The 15,416-nt window shown below is 36.7% G+C and overlaps 1 protein-coding gene across 1 annotated transcript; it reads right to left on the reverse strand.

Moving 5' to 3' along the window:
* Positions 1-13,633: 13,633 nt before the first annotated feature.
* On the reverse strand, positions 13,634-14,998 carry K441DRAFT_604335 (uncharacterized protein). The gene is made up of 3 exons (XM_067645337.1): positions 14,358-14,998; positions 13,958-14,292; positions 13,634-13,875 (listed from the first exon to the last, which is right to left on the reverse strand). The coding sequence occupies exons 1-3, from the start codon at positions 14,924-14,926 to the stop codon at positions 13,643-13,645; spliced, it is 1,137 nt and encodes a 378-aa protein (XP_067507897.1). The 5' UTR covers positions 14,927-14,998; the 3' UTR covers positions 13,634-13,642.
* Positions 14,999-15,416: the final 418 nt, after the last annotated feature.

The following is a 15,416-nucleotide window of genomic DNA, read 5'->3' on the forward strand; positions in this document are numbered from 1 at the left end:
AGGCGAGCCCTTGGCGGTGCTACGGTCGGAATCCGTGATATATACCTTTTAGAAGAGCCTGTTATAAAGTTATAGTAATTATAAAAACTATAGTAGTTATAAATTATAAAAAGGGTTTAAAAATTATAATATAAATATTTTTTAACTTTAGTAAACATAAGTAATATATTATTATATTATATTATATTATATTAACTTATTTTACTTTTCTAATATTAAAAAGTAATATTATATTGGTCTAGCTAAAGGGTATATTAATATATAGTAGGTGAAGTTTAATTTAGGGTTGTTTATATAGTTCTATAGTTCTATATTAATTAGACTAATATATATAAGTTTTTTTAGCCGTCGCTTCCCTAGCGTTATAGGCTATATGGCCCCTAAAGACATATTACTAGACGTCTAATACTAGTATATTACAATATCTACTATAACTAGTCTATAGCTATTACGCTATAGATAACCTCCACTATAACCAGTCTATAGCTATCGCGCTATAGACGACCTCTACTATAACTAGTATATAGCTGTCGTATTATAGACAACTACAACGCTATAGGCGCACGGTAGAGGTACCGTAGACGCACCGCAGACGCGCCGTAGACGCAGACAATAACTGCTACCACTATTACTAATTCCCTATCTATTTCTTAAGTAAGGAGAAGAAATAGGATATAGAATTAAAAAAGGTTATATAAAGGTAATTGGTGGCGCTTTAAAGCTAGCAAGCTATTAGGTTTCTCTTATTTTTATATATAAAACTATTTTATTAAACTTAAAGTCTATTTTTTAGAGCGCTTTTTCTGCTCTAAAAACGGTAAAATATAGTAGAAATAGATAAAAGAGCTAGGATTCCCTTAGTACGAACTAGAACTCCTCGGGTAAAAATTAGGTAAGATTGTTTACTTAGCTACTAGTATATATTAAGTTGCCTAAAAAGGATTTATATATATAGAACTATAGCGCTATAGCCTAGAGGCTGCATACGTAGTATTATATATAATAGTTATTAAAAGCCTTTTACCTATATACTAAAACTAAAACTACTAACCTTTATTACCTTAACTCTTACTTCTAGTATAGTATACCGCTCTTAGTATAAGGATTACTAGGTAGTAGGTTAAAAATATTAAAAGGGCTGCTAAGGCGCTGATAGTAAGCGAGCTAATAGCGATTTTCTATACTAGGTATAGAAAATCCTAATTAATTAGCTTATAAGTTAGCAGACATAGCAATAACTATATAATTATAATCAGCCGTTTAATTGCGATTATTATATAATCACGAGAGGCGATTGCGATTTAATTGCGTAGTTATATTAATTACCTATATTTAGGGTTAGAATCTAATTTTTAATATAGTAGATAGCTCTATAGGGCTTACCTAGATCTTCCTACATTTACTTAAAATTAGTAATAGCCTCTTAGTGTTTAGGAAGGCTCTTAATTGTGCCAATCTTCCTTATTTAATACCTAGCTATTGCCTATATTATTACTACCCATATTACTAACTCCTCCCTTAATATTTAACACCTTAGCTACTACCTCTGCCGACATAAAATTACTAGATTTAACGACTTCGCGTACCTAGCTTTTTAAGCACTTTATTTATTTAACTACCGTGGCTCTAAGCCTATATTATAACTATAATATCATTCGCTGTACACCCGAAAAGACTTGTTTTACTTTAGTAGATATTGCTAGTATAAAGAGGATATTAATAGCCATTTAAGAGAGCCTTAGATAGAGCTTTTACTAAAAGGGCTTAAGCTACTAAGTAAGGGAGAAGCCGGCAATTAATTGTAGAGGATTTGCCTATAAGAAGTTAGGTAGTATTATAAATATTAAAGGCAGATCTTACAGTAATAAATCGTTTAAATTTATCGTCATTAGATAGGCTCTTAAGCTCCCTTATATATTACCACCTCTTATATTTATTCTTAATTAGATCTAGATCTACTTGCCTAGTTAACCTACCATTAATTAGCTTAAACTTATATTCCTTCTACTATAGCTTTCGCGTAGCCTTAATCGCTTACTTAATTATACTAGGGTAACGCTTATTAATCGTCTTCTAGCTTTTATTAAGATAGGCCCATTAAAGCGTTAAATTAAGTAGTAAGGCTACCGCATATACTAGTGTTTTATTAATTAAGGTATAGTACTTATTAAAAGCAAACCAAATCGTTAAAAAAGACGCTAAGAGGTAAGCGTTAAAGATATGCTCCTGCTGTATCTCTTTTATATATTTAATAAGGAAATCTATACTCTAAAGAACCTTATTTAGAGTTATTAAATCGCCTTTTAAGGCCTTTATTATATCTTTAAACGGTAGTAAAATCGCGATTGTCTTATAGATTATGTCCTATTTATCGCAACTAAGAGCATTAGCACTTATCTCTTTATAGTATAAATCTAAAAAGGCTTAAATTATAGTCTTAAGCTTTATTGCTAACTCTAGTATAAGAAGCTATAAGTTCCACCTTATATTATTATCGCGCTTTAGTATCTTCTTAGCTAGCTTTAGGAAGGCTTAATATCGCTCTATTAAACGCCTTAACTATACGGCGATATTATATATCTTACCTAGGGCTCCAATCTCTCGCCACTTCTCTTAGGTAGCTTCGTCTTAGTTATACTCTCCTTTAAAGTAAATATTTAAGTATTACTCCTCCCGCTGGAGTTCCTCTACTGCCTAAATTACAACTTTAATAGCTTCTTTGTCTTTATAAAAAAGGAAGGCTTATACTATAAGGTTAATAATATAGCTAATATAGTGAATTCGGTGCTGTATAGTATTTTAAAAAGGGAAGCGCTTTTACAGAATTTAATAGAGCTTATTATTGCTACCGTAGTTATTACCTAAATTAGGTATATTTAGTATAGAACTTAATAGTAGCAGAGGTAGGAAATAAAGCCTACTAGTAAGGTAACTAATTTAGCTCTTAGGAATCTCGTACTCCTTAATTACCTTTATTATTACCTCCGCCTACTATTTACCTCCATATACCTTTTTATGCTCTTTTAATACAATTATAGCTTTTAATAGCTGGTTTAATTTGTTTATAAAATAAGTAGTAACTACTTAGAAAGCTGTCTTATTTAGAGCCGTCTAACAGTTAATAGTAACGTAGATCTTTAACTTAGCTCTCTAGAGCCTTAACTTTATATAATCCTTTAAAATTATAAACGTCTTGCTAATTAGAATAGGTACGCTCCTGCGAGATTTATATAAGGGCCTGCCCTCTTCTATTAACGTATAGTTACAGATTTATAAAAAGGCTTAAAACTCTAGCCACTTAATAATTATATGGGGGAGATTGCGAGTGACGATTAAGTATATAAGGGAGTTAAAAAAGGTCTTCTTATTTACCAACTCTTATAGGGCTTTTATAGTTCTTAGATCTTACCTACCCGTAGCGTTTTAATTTTTGTAAACTTTAACTAACACTACCTTACTAGCTTAGTGGCTGCTAGTACGGTATATAGGCCACTAAGGAACCCAGAAAACAACTTTGAACTTTAACCGTGATAATTATACCACAACTATAACTTCTAATTCTCTTAAAGATGAGGCTAAGGTCTAAAAGGCCTTTGCTGCCTATACAGCTAATAAGTTTCCTTCTATTGCTGCTGCTGCGCGCCATTTCTGCGCTAAATACGACCGCGTTAAGAATCGCGTCAATGGACTCCCTGCATAGCTTAGACTACTAGCTTATAATCTACTACTTACTCTACATAAGGAGAAGGGCCTTATAATATGGCTACATCGCCATGACGCGCTTAGAACGCGTGCGACAGTCTAGAAGCTTAAGTGGGAGTGTAATTATATACTTAAATCGCGTTACACCGGCCTAGAAGAACCACCACTTTGTGGCGGCTATTAGACCAACAGATTTCTTAAGCGCTACCCTAAATTTAGCCTACGTACTAAGAATCCTAAGGAGCTAGAAAGGTAGGCGGTAGAAGACCTAATAGCGCTATCGCGCTAGTACGAGGACTATAATCGCGTGGTAGGGCTTTATAAAATTATAGTGGGAGATATATATAATTATAATGAAATAGGCGTACGCCTAGGCGTAGGTAAGAAAGAGAAGGTAATTATAACTTTAAAGGCCTTTTAAATTACTGCTGTAAAGGATACCAGCCGCGAATTAGCTACGGTCGCAGAGGTAATTTCTAGTGATGGAGTTATAGGGCCTCTACTTGTTATTTTAGTAGGTAAAACTATATAGATAAGCTGCCAGGCAATTACTTGCTAGCAGTAAGCAACACTATATATATTAACAATCAGCTACTATTAAAGTGGGCTATTTACTTTGAAAAGTGGTTTAAGAAGCGCTAAATTAGCAAAAATTGACTCCTTATCCTAGATGGCCACACCAGCTATTTTACTAGGCAATTTATACAGTTCTACGACGACTATTTAATTATCTTATTTGCTACAATTCCGTATATAACGCATATTTATTAGCCTCTTAATATTATAGTTTTTTTTAGCTATATAAGCACTAGTACGAGTAAGCTGTAGCTAGGGCCTTTTGAAATAGCTATATAGATTTTAATAAGATAGAATTTCTATAAGCTCTATATAAAGTTCGCCTTAACACATTTAAAAGAAGTATAGTCCTAAGCGCCTGGGCAAAATCAGGGCTAATTCCTTTTAATCCCGCTATTATACTAAGCTAAATTCAAATGCTATTACTATGGGCAATAACGCCTGTAGATGCAGGTTTTATAGAGAATCACCTTCTAGAGATACTAGCTTGTGCGTGTACGCTTGCAGTACTAGCTAATCTACTAGATTAGGAGGAGGATGAGGATACATAGCATATTCCGTACGAAAAGTTTATATATAGTAGCCTAGCAATTGCGGTTATAGCTAAGGCTGCTAATAAGGTAATTAAGGCCTAGAAGCGTAAAGAAATAAATACGCGTAAAGTTATAAGGGCCTACAATAAGGCTAATAGAATTGTAGTACAGCGAGGGCCTTATAAAAAGAAGTAGTAAATATATCGTGATTTTCTGGGTTCTGTTACGGCACTGACCTAACGCATACTGTTTTATACTGTCTCGTACTATTCCCTACTATTGGCTGGCCCACCACTAGCGACTTAGCGGCCGGCCCTACTATTTGTATACAATACCCCCTTTCTACCTTCTTTCCCTCTTTATACTATAACGTAGTTATTTAGTCTACTTTATTGCAGCACTGTGACAGTTTATAGTATTTTTAATTTAGGCCCTGTCGCAATCACTAATTCCCTATACTTTAGCTAATTGACCTCTACCCTAGAGTAATCGCGACCTATACGCGCCTCTACTAAAACTAATACGTCCCTAGTATAGTCCTAGAACAATCCTTAGTTTTTACCTAGCGCCTAAATAGGTAATACTAATAACGCCGAAATGGCTAAAACCTAGAACCCCTGCGACGTTTTTATAGACCTATTTATAGAGACATACCCCAATATCGCGTGGATAATCCGCCGCTCCCTACTATACTTTAAGACCTTTAAGCCTAGCAAAGCTTACCTTACCCTTGTTAACTATACTAATGAGTTCCTTAATAATATTAAAGTAGGACTATAGTGTATATATAATATAAACACCGCTAATAAGAAAGCTAACGAAAACCTTAGTGCCCTTATTACTTCCTAGATAGGAACTATTAACTCCTANGNAGAGACTATTACCGTTCTAAAACAATTAACCCCTATAATAATGGTAGTAACCTAGCAGAAAAAATAGAGATCTAAAGACCCGCTAATATTTAGCGGAAAAGGCACCCCGCTAGAATAATAAGCTAATTTTAAAACCTGGCATATTAAGATTAAGGGAGTCTTTAACTAGGACTGGGACTACTTTAACATAGTTTAGTCCTAGATCCTTTATATCTCGGATATGCTAGAGGATAAGGCCTATGAGTTTATTAAGTAGGGCCTAGAGCTTATACACAAGAACCCAAATAATATATTTGCGTGGAAATGGCCTACTAAGGAAGATATGCTTAAAGACCTTACTGCCTACTATGAGGTCCTTAATATAACCTAGGTTGCAAAGAATAAGCTTAACTATTTCCCCTAAGGCGAGCGTAATTACTAGTCCTAGAAGGGAGAGCTTAATAAGCTAATAGTCCGCGCTAAGAAGATAGATAAACAGAAGGTGGACCTACTCTAAAAGTTTATCTCTCTAAAGATAGAAGAGCTAGTACTTAAACTAGCCTATAAAATTAATAATAGTGACTATATAGGTTAGAGTAAGCAGATGGATATATTTGCTAAGAACTTTGTAAACTATACATACTAAGCCAACCTTAAGAAGAACGCTAACCACCGCCTACCTGCCTAAGCCTCTACCCTTATGTTAACCCTAACCCTAGCAATAACTAGAGAACCTATGGACCTTAATAGAATCTTAGACATAGAGTATAAGCGCCGTGTTAATAATAGACTATGCCTTGCCTATAGCCTGCCCAGCTATTAAAAGGATGCCTATAACCCCGCTAAGACAGTAAACCTAGTCCTAATACTACCCTATTAAACGACGTAAATAAATAACCGCGGACGTGGCGACCGTGAAGTCTATTATAGACGCGGCGACCGTGGAGCCTATTATGGCCGCGGCGGACGACCCCCCCCCTTTAACCCTATAGCTCAGTTACTCTAAACTATGCCCTATATAGGAGCCTAACCCGTTAATAATGCCTAGTATTAGCGACTTTACGCTAGCGAATACGAACACGGCCATGTTATTGGTGAGGTATTATCTTCCTATACCCCGACTGAAATAAAGATAGACACCGCCAGCTAGATGGACACTGGACCGCCCTGCTAAGACAGCCCTATACCCTAGTTGTTAAAAGGTAGACCCTTAGACTAAGTTGCGCCTAAGGGTCTAAACCATATAAGGAGGAAGACGAGAAGATTAGGTCCCTATTACTAGATTAATTAGTCCTTTCTATTAGTAAACTGCCACTTAATCTTAGATTAATAAATAGTAACAAAAAATTAATCCTTGTTTAAACCTAACTCTCCTTATTACGTAATCTATACCCCTAAGTTTATATTAATATAGTAAGCCTAGTGGACTCCGGTAGTACTATAATAGTATTTGCTAATATAGAGTCTATTATAAGAAAGTATAACGTTATAACTAAGAAGCTGCTAGCACCTAGGCCACTACGCCTCGTAGATAGTATTCTAACTTCGCTTATTACGGACTACTTTACCGCCTAAATGTTAATCGGCCTCTATACTAAAGCCATACTCTTTTTTATTACTAAACTCTCGCCTACTACCCTAATTATCCTAGGTATGCCCTGGCTTTAGAAGCATAAGCCCCGTCCTAGCTTTAGGAAACTCAAGATCTGCTTTAACTTAAACTACTACTCTAGGCACTACCTCCTGTAGGGGATAGCCGACGTTAGTAGGGACGCCCTATATAGACACTTAGTACTACTAAGCCTAGTGCCTAGGACTATATATAAAGCCCTAATAGTAAAAGACGTTCCTAATAAAGGGGAGCCTATACAGCTGTAAAGAAATGAGATAGTGGAAAACTGGACTAACCTAGCACTTAAGACTAAAATAATGGGCTAGCTAGCCCTGCTAAGACCAAGGAAGAAGGTCCGCTTTATGCCGCTACTACTAAGAAACTAACCCTAACCCAGGTACTATTTAAACCCTAGCCGCCTAGCCTAATACCTAGAACTAAGCTATATGCTATATGCGCACACAACAGCTCGCGTTATAGTAAGGATTAGCTATAGAACTACTAAGACCCGGATAATAAAAACCGCGCCACTGTAACGCCTAACCTTATACCCGTCTCCTGCGCGTACCATATAGGGCCGCCGCCTTATTTCTGCCCCCCTGGGCTAACTAAGCTGTACTAGCCTAGCCGTAGTACTAGAGAGCCAGATATACCTTAACCTGGACAATATTAAATATACCTATACTATTAATTTTACCCAGTTCTATAAATAAAAAGATATAAAGGTAATAAGGATCTATATAGCGGAGCTAGTAGAACTGGTTAAATAAGATAAGCACTAATAGCTGCTTAAAGAGCTGCCTATAGGCCTAATAGAAGTACCGAACCTATTAAAAAGGTCTTTCTGCTAGCTAGTAGAAGGCGACTATACAATAAAGGAAGCCCGTAAAGCGCTCCCCCCCTATTTTTACAACTTCCTTAAAATAAATCTAAAAACTAAACCCAAGCTTTTACATCAGAAGATAGTTAATACCGATATTAAAAAATTCCTAAAAGGTAAACTAGGATTAACCCGCGAAGATATTTTATAACGCCTACTAAAGGAGTTTAGTAAATATATTAAGCACTTCCTCCCTAAGAATATAGATAAGCTGCCCCCTTACCAACTATGGGACTATAAAATTAAGATTACCCCTGGAAACTAGGCCCTATATTATAAAAATAGACCACTCTTACCTGCTAAACTTAGGTGTATAAAGAAGTGGATTAATAAGATGCTAGATAAGGGTTTTATCCGCAAATCGACCTTACCAGCTACTATACTACTCCTCCTCGCTACTAAGCCTAGTGGTGGTGTATAAATCTACTATAACTACTAAGGCCTAAATATAGTTACTATTAAGAATTAATACCTACTGCTACTAATCCGCAAGACACTTAACGCACTTTATGGCGCTAAGTACTTTACTAAACTTGATATAATTACTGCGTTTAACTAGATCCGGATTGCAGAGGGCTATAAGTAGCTTATAGTATTTATTACCTGGTTCGGACTCTATAAGATACTAGTTATACTATTTAGCCTCTATAACGCACCCGCTATATTTTAGAACTATATTAACTATATTCTATATAACGCCCTTAACGACTACTATACTGCCTACCTTAATAATATTCTTATCTTTTCTAAAACACGCGCCGAGTACACTAAGTATGTAAATGAAGTCATCTAAAAACTCGGCAATGTTAGACTTTAGATTAATATTAATAAGTCTAAGTTCTACTCTACTAAAACAAAATACCTCGGCTTAATTATCTTAACTAATAGTATAACTATGGACCCTAAGAAGATATAGGCCTTATAGGAATGGAAGGACCCGATATTAATTAAAGAACTATAATAATTTCTTAGCTTCGCGAACTTCTACTAACGATTTATCTAAGGCTACTCTGCTATTACTACACCTATAATAAAACTTCTAAAGAAGGATATTAGATGGCTATGGGGACCAGAATAAGCTAAATCGTTTAAGGCCCTTAAGGGAGCCTTTACTTCAGCACTAATACTAGCATACTATAACTATACGAAGAAAACAGTAGTAGAGATAGATGTATTGAATTAGGCTTCTAGCGGAGTCCTTTCCCAGTATAATAATAATAGAAAATTAAAACCGGTCGCATTCTTCTTTGTAAAGCACTCCGCGCTGGAATATAACTATAAGATCTACGATAAAGAACTCCTAGCTATTGTTAAGGCTTTAGAGAAATAGTGTCCTAAGCTATAAGGGACTAAGGAGCTGTTTAAAATTATTACCGACTATAAGAATCTATAGACGTTTATAACTACTAAGTAGCTAAACTAGTGCTAAGTCCGGTGGGCAGAGTTCCTTTTATAGTTTAACTTTGTAATTATATATAGACCTAGCAGCAAAGCCACGCTCCCTAACGCCCTAAGCCGGCTACTAGGAATAAGGCCTAAGGACGCTAATAATAAACGCCTCCGCCACTAAGCCTAAGTTATTATACCGCCCTAGAAAGTTAACCCTATAATCTTAGAAGAATTACTATATAAGTCCCGTAACTCTAATAACGCGGAGTTTATAGCCGCTCTAGACCCTAAAATAGCCGAAAAGTTACTAGATAAGTTAATCTAGCTAGAATACTAGGAGAACGAACTTATAAGAGATATAGTAATAGCCCTACGTAATTGGAAAGCTCGCCATTAGCTAAAGAAAATTAGGAAATTACTCTATTATAATAAGTTAGAATATAGTATTATTGACAGATAGATCTACTTCCACCAACGTCTCTTTATCCCTAACGCCCTAGACCTCCGCCTAGAAATTACCTATTACTCTTATAGCAGCGGCCCCGCTGGTTACCCTAGCCGGGTTAAGACTCTTAACTTCTTAAACCAAACATACTAGTGGCTAGGAATCTCCCAGTTTATAGCTACCTTTATTAAAGACTATGCCCTATACTTTCGCACTAAGACCCCCTATTCTGCCCCGCCCGGTTTCCTAAAGCTACTAGAATTACCCGCCCGCCTATAGACCGATATCTTAATTAACTATATTATAACGCTGCTAGTATATTAACGCTATGGCAAGGTATATAAATATATCCTTATTATTATAGACTGCCTAACTAAAATGTAATACCTCGTTCTAGTAACAGGACTCTTAATAAAGGAGTTAGTTAATGGCTTTATTAATAACGTATATAAGCTCCATGGTGCACTAAGCACAATTATCTCCAATCGCGGCATATAATTTATTAGCGACTTTTAGCGATAACTAAGTAAATACCTTAAGATAACCTTGCAACTAAGCTTAGCCTAGCACCTAGAAACGGACGGCTAAACCAAAATTATTAACGCCGCCGTAAATAAATACCTTTATGCTTTTGTTAGCTTTATATAGGATGACTAGGTTAACTACCTACCGCTTACTAAGTTTACCACGAATAACCAAGTCAACGAGAGCATAGGCATCTCCCCGTTTTTTGCAAATTATGGCTTTAACCCTCACCTTAGAATTAAGCCTGCTGGCCCCTACCTACCGACACTATTAGCACAAGCAAAGAAGGAGTTCTTCTACGTAAACTCTGTGGCCAACCGCTTTAAGCGGATATTAATATAGCTTAAGGCCCTAGCCTGGATTTTATAGCAACGCTATAAAGATAATACTAATACCTATAAGGACGAGAGCGCGTTATTCTATGAAGGTAATATAGTTATAGTTAGCTTAGAAAATATAAAGACAAACAGACCTAAGAAGAAATGGGACAATAAATGGGACGGCCTATACCCCGTACTCGTAGTATACTAAAGGGCAGTTATAATAGACCTCCCGGACCACATCTAAGTAAATAAATCCTTTTATACATCTAAGGTCCGCCTCTAGGCTACTAAAGAGATCCCTGGCTAAGCAAATATTAATACTATAAAGCGCTGTAATATACAAGGACGAGTAGTAGAGAGAGATAATAATAGCAATATAGAAGACAAATAGGAGTTTAAGAAAATCCTTAATATATATAACGAAGACCCCTAGGGCCTAACTTATAAGATTAAATGGAAATATTATAAGGATATAACCTAGCAGCTAGAGGAAGACCTAAAGGGTTGCGAATAAGCTATACAGCGCTTTTATAAGCAACACCCTAAGAAGCTAGGACCCCTAGACTGGGTATAAGATAAGGAAAAGTCACGCTAAGGTCGCGGCCGACCACCGCATTAAAATTTATAGTAGTTAAGATGTTATAGAACTTTAACCGGCGGTCAAAGTTGTCTAATTAGCCAAATTCTTGCTAAGAAACGCCATACGGACCGATTTAGGTGGCGGTATAGAGTTCTACCGACCTTACTCACTAAACTAACCAATTAGGATTTTCCATGCCCGGCATAGAAAATTGCTATTAGCTTAATTAAGGGCGGTAAGCGGAACTAATATCTTTACGGTAGAAAATAAACAACCCCGTACACTGCCTATTTTTAAGTTATTTATTTAGTTTAGGGACCAAACCATCTAGGGGAGAGGAGTACTGTTACGGCACTAACCTAACGCATACTATTTTATACTGTCTCGTACTATTCCCTACTATTGGCTGGCCCACCACTAGCGACTTAGCGGCCGGCCCTACTATTTGTATACAATACCCCCTTTCTACCTTCTTCCCCTCTTTATACCATAACGTAGTTATTTAGTCTACTTTATTACAGCACTGTAACAGGTTCCTTAGTAGCCTATATACTGTACTAGCAACCACCAAGCTAGCGAGGTAGTGTTAGTTAAAGTTTACGAAAATTAAAACGCCACGGGTAGTTACTTATTTCTTAGCTTATTAATTAAATAATGTAGTAAGTATAGCTTTGGTATTCATATTAACTTTAAATCGCTTTAGTATAGTAAGGATTCTATATATATTCTTAAGGTGTTAACGGAAAGCAGTTATACTTAAGGAAGATTTTATAACACCATGATTGGAACACCACTTACAGTAAGAGAGCTCTTGTTTTAATTTGCCTCTTACTAGTAAGCCTACTAAAGCCTTATTAAGGGCGAATGATTAAAGAGCCTCATCCTCACGGGCGCACCGTCGCTTTAGTAGTGGCTCACTAATCTAGTAATTAGGATCCTCGCGAGCAGCTATAACATCATTAAACTTACGCAAATCGTAATCGCTGAGTATTGAGCTAGTAGTGGCTTCTTTATGGGTTCTCTTTTGGGTAGCAGGTGGTATAGAGGAATTAGCTAAGGGAGGTATAGCTTAAAGCGTAGGTAGTAAAGGTAAGGCAGATTAGTAGTAGATAAAAAGGTAAGGGAGCTATATATAGTACCCACGACGCGTTATATACGCTTACTCTTCTACAGGCCCATATAGACGTATATTGTATATATTTTAATTAGTTTAGAGCTACGTATAGATATATAGATTACTACTAGCGATATATGCGCTAGATCTAGTACTTAACACTATAGCTCTCTTATTACTACTACCTATTCTTACCGCGGATAATTATATTATTATATCTACGTAACAAAATCACTAGGTGCAATTATAATTCGATTAGTTATGTTACTATATAATTGAATATAACTGTAATTAACTAACTAATTATTGCTATGTCTGTAAGTTAGGGTCTATAAAAAATAGTAAAATGCGATAATATAGTAGAATATAGTAGAATACGGTAATATAGCAGAATATAGCAGAATGTAGTAGTATCTTATTAGGTGTAAGAGCTTTGCTTAAGAATATTTAGTCGCTTTAGGGCAAATCCTTAGTATATTTAAGAGTTAGGTACTAGCAAAACCGCTAAAAACTAGCCCTAGAGTAGCCGTATAGCCCTATACCTCCTAATTATATAGTTAAAAAAAATTATATTCCCTTATATAACTGCGATAGATAGATACTAGCGTTTATATATTACTTAATAGTATCTATTTTAGTAATATATAATACTAAAACCTCCTATAATATTTGCGAATATTAAACGTAATTACTATATAGCTAATTTACTTTTCTTACCTACTATCCTTTATACTTAGTATATATTATATATAGATAGCGCTTTAAGGTAATTCTTTAATAGGTACTAGGAACTAGCAAAACCGCTAAAAACCTACTTTAGTGCGACTATTATAGTTAGATAGCTTTATAGCTATAGGCTTATAGTTAGGGACATTTAGTTGCTTTAAGGCAAATCCTTAGCAGATTTAAGTGCTAGGTACTAGTACAACTGCTAAGAACTGGCCCTAGAGTGACCTTATAGCCCTATACCTCCCAATTATATAGTTATAAAAAAAAATCCCCTTACGTAACTACGATAGATAGATAACACTTATTAATTTTTAGTACTACTATTTATAATATTTATATTGTGATTTACTAGCTATAAAGGCTAGAAATAATAAGCTATAATATTATCTACGCCTCTTTACCAGTCGTATAAGATATTGACTAGGGACTAATATAACAAAAGCTCCTCCCTGCTTTGTTGCATCCCAAAATTCTTGGATTTTTGTTGGCTGGTATATCCAATGAATGACCTTGGACCTAAAACTCCCAAGGAGCTGCTTTGACATATCGCAATCGTCTTCCCCTTGAGTGTACTTTAAAGCTTTGTTCCATTTAAAACGATAGGAGCATTTACTACCTATTGGTATGTTAGCTTCGCAATAAGTCCTTGCAAACCCTGCAGCAAAACAATTTGCAAAACCCCTAACAAGGGAACTTACAAAGCATCATTTTACAACCTCCGGTCTTTTGAATCGGCGCCCTGCATTGTGGACATAATCTTGTCCAAGTGATCTTCCAGTTTTCTGACTTCTTGCGCTGTTTATTTATTTTCTTGACCTCGTTCTTATGTTGGTGCTCATACTGCTCACAGGTTTCTCCAGTGTGCCAGGTCACGTTATGTACTATACAGAATTGGGAATGACAGTCCTGACATTCAAACATTGGACCATCAACTGTCGGCTTGTGAATCTGACCAGATGTGCAGCCTGCACGAAGACACCAGCGGACACTAGGATTTGCGCTGAAGGCTGCACGCTTAGCGAGTATACTATACCTGCTTACAGTCAATACTTAAATACTAGTGTGCATTAAAACCCATTCTAGATTTGTTTAACGCACCTGTCATACGTGTCTCTATCCGCGTGATTTTGCATATCATCTTGATGCAGACGGCTAGAACACTCTGGACATACAATCATGTCCCATCCTCTTTGTTGAAGCTGCGAGGCCAGCCAGGCTTGGATGCATGACTTGCAGGTGTATGTGTCGTGACTACAATGCTGGGTCACTTGCGATGGGAAGTGATCCTCTGACATGTCTTCATCGCATACAATGCACCGCCTTGTCTTTTGTGGTGCCCTTTCAGGTCCGATTTCATGAGCAGCTGCCCATATCTGATGATTCTGCCCCTTACTCTCGGGATCAGTTGCCCTACTACCCTCTTTACTTGACGGATATGGGTCCGGCGGCCTGCAATAGGTGATATTGCGCTCCGATCCGGACTCTGAAGCTGGGAGGATAGAATCAATAGTCGAAACTTGCCTATTTGACAGTGGCTCGCCCTGGAAACCTAGGCTTGTGGGTGGTACCAAAAAAACAGCTTTTGTGTCTTGCGCTGTGTTTAGGAGTGCCAGTCGTGAACTTTCAGCCGTGGGGCCAAAATGGGGCCCAGGAGCGGTTGAAGTCATCGCTGTCGTCGGTGTAAAGTCTAGTAGTTTTGACACCGGGTTGCGTGCAGAGAAAGGACTATTCAACCCGTTGCAGCCTAGGCAGAGATGAAATACTAATGCCTATCTTGTCTTGTTGGTGCTACATGTGACTCAGCTTCAGCCTACGCCAAGATCCCTAACGAATCTGATAGGTTGCTTATCTTTATCTTATAAATCAGACTTCGGTGAATCGTTGGTAGGTGCACTACGCGAACGTGCGGGACCAGACCTGCGGAGGATAGATTATCCTATCTAGTCAGGCGGATAATGATCATATCCGAGGATAGCCCGGATATCGGATAATATCCGGATAATATCTGGGTAAGGCTTGGCATCCATAAAATTTCAACTAAACTACATACGAAGGCGCGCGACGGTGAAATCCGTCCATTTTTAATTGGCTACGCACGCGAATCTAGAACACCAAAGAGACTATAGTAAATTGTATATAAAATAAAGTATTAACCAT

Source organism: Cenococcum geophilum (genome assembly GCF_001692895.1).
Source record: "Cenococcum geophilum 1.58 unplaced genomic scaffold K441scaffold_7, whole genome shotgun sequence".
NCBI lineage: Eukaryota > Fungi > Ascomycota > Dothideomycetes > Gloniales > Gloniaceae > Cenococcum > Cenococcum geophilum.

Coding starts and splice junctions, on each gene's coding strand:
- K441DRAFT_604335 (XM_067645337.1), bottom strand. CDS start 14,926: ATGACTTCAACCGCTCCTGGGCCCCATTTTGGCCCCACGGCTGAAAGT. Junction 14,293..14,357: donor GATAGAGACACGTATGACAG/GTGCGTTAAACA, acceptor GACTGTAAGCAG/GTATAGTATACTCGCTAAGC. Junction 13,876..13,957: donor AGGTTGTAAAATGATGCTTT/GTAAGTTCCCTT, acceptor ACATACCAATAG/GTAGTAAATGCTCCTATCGT.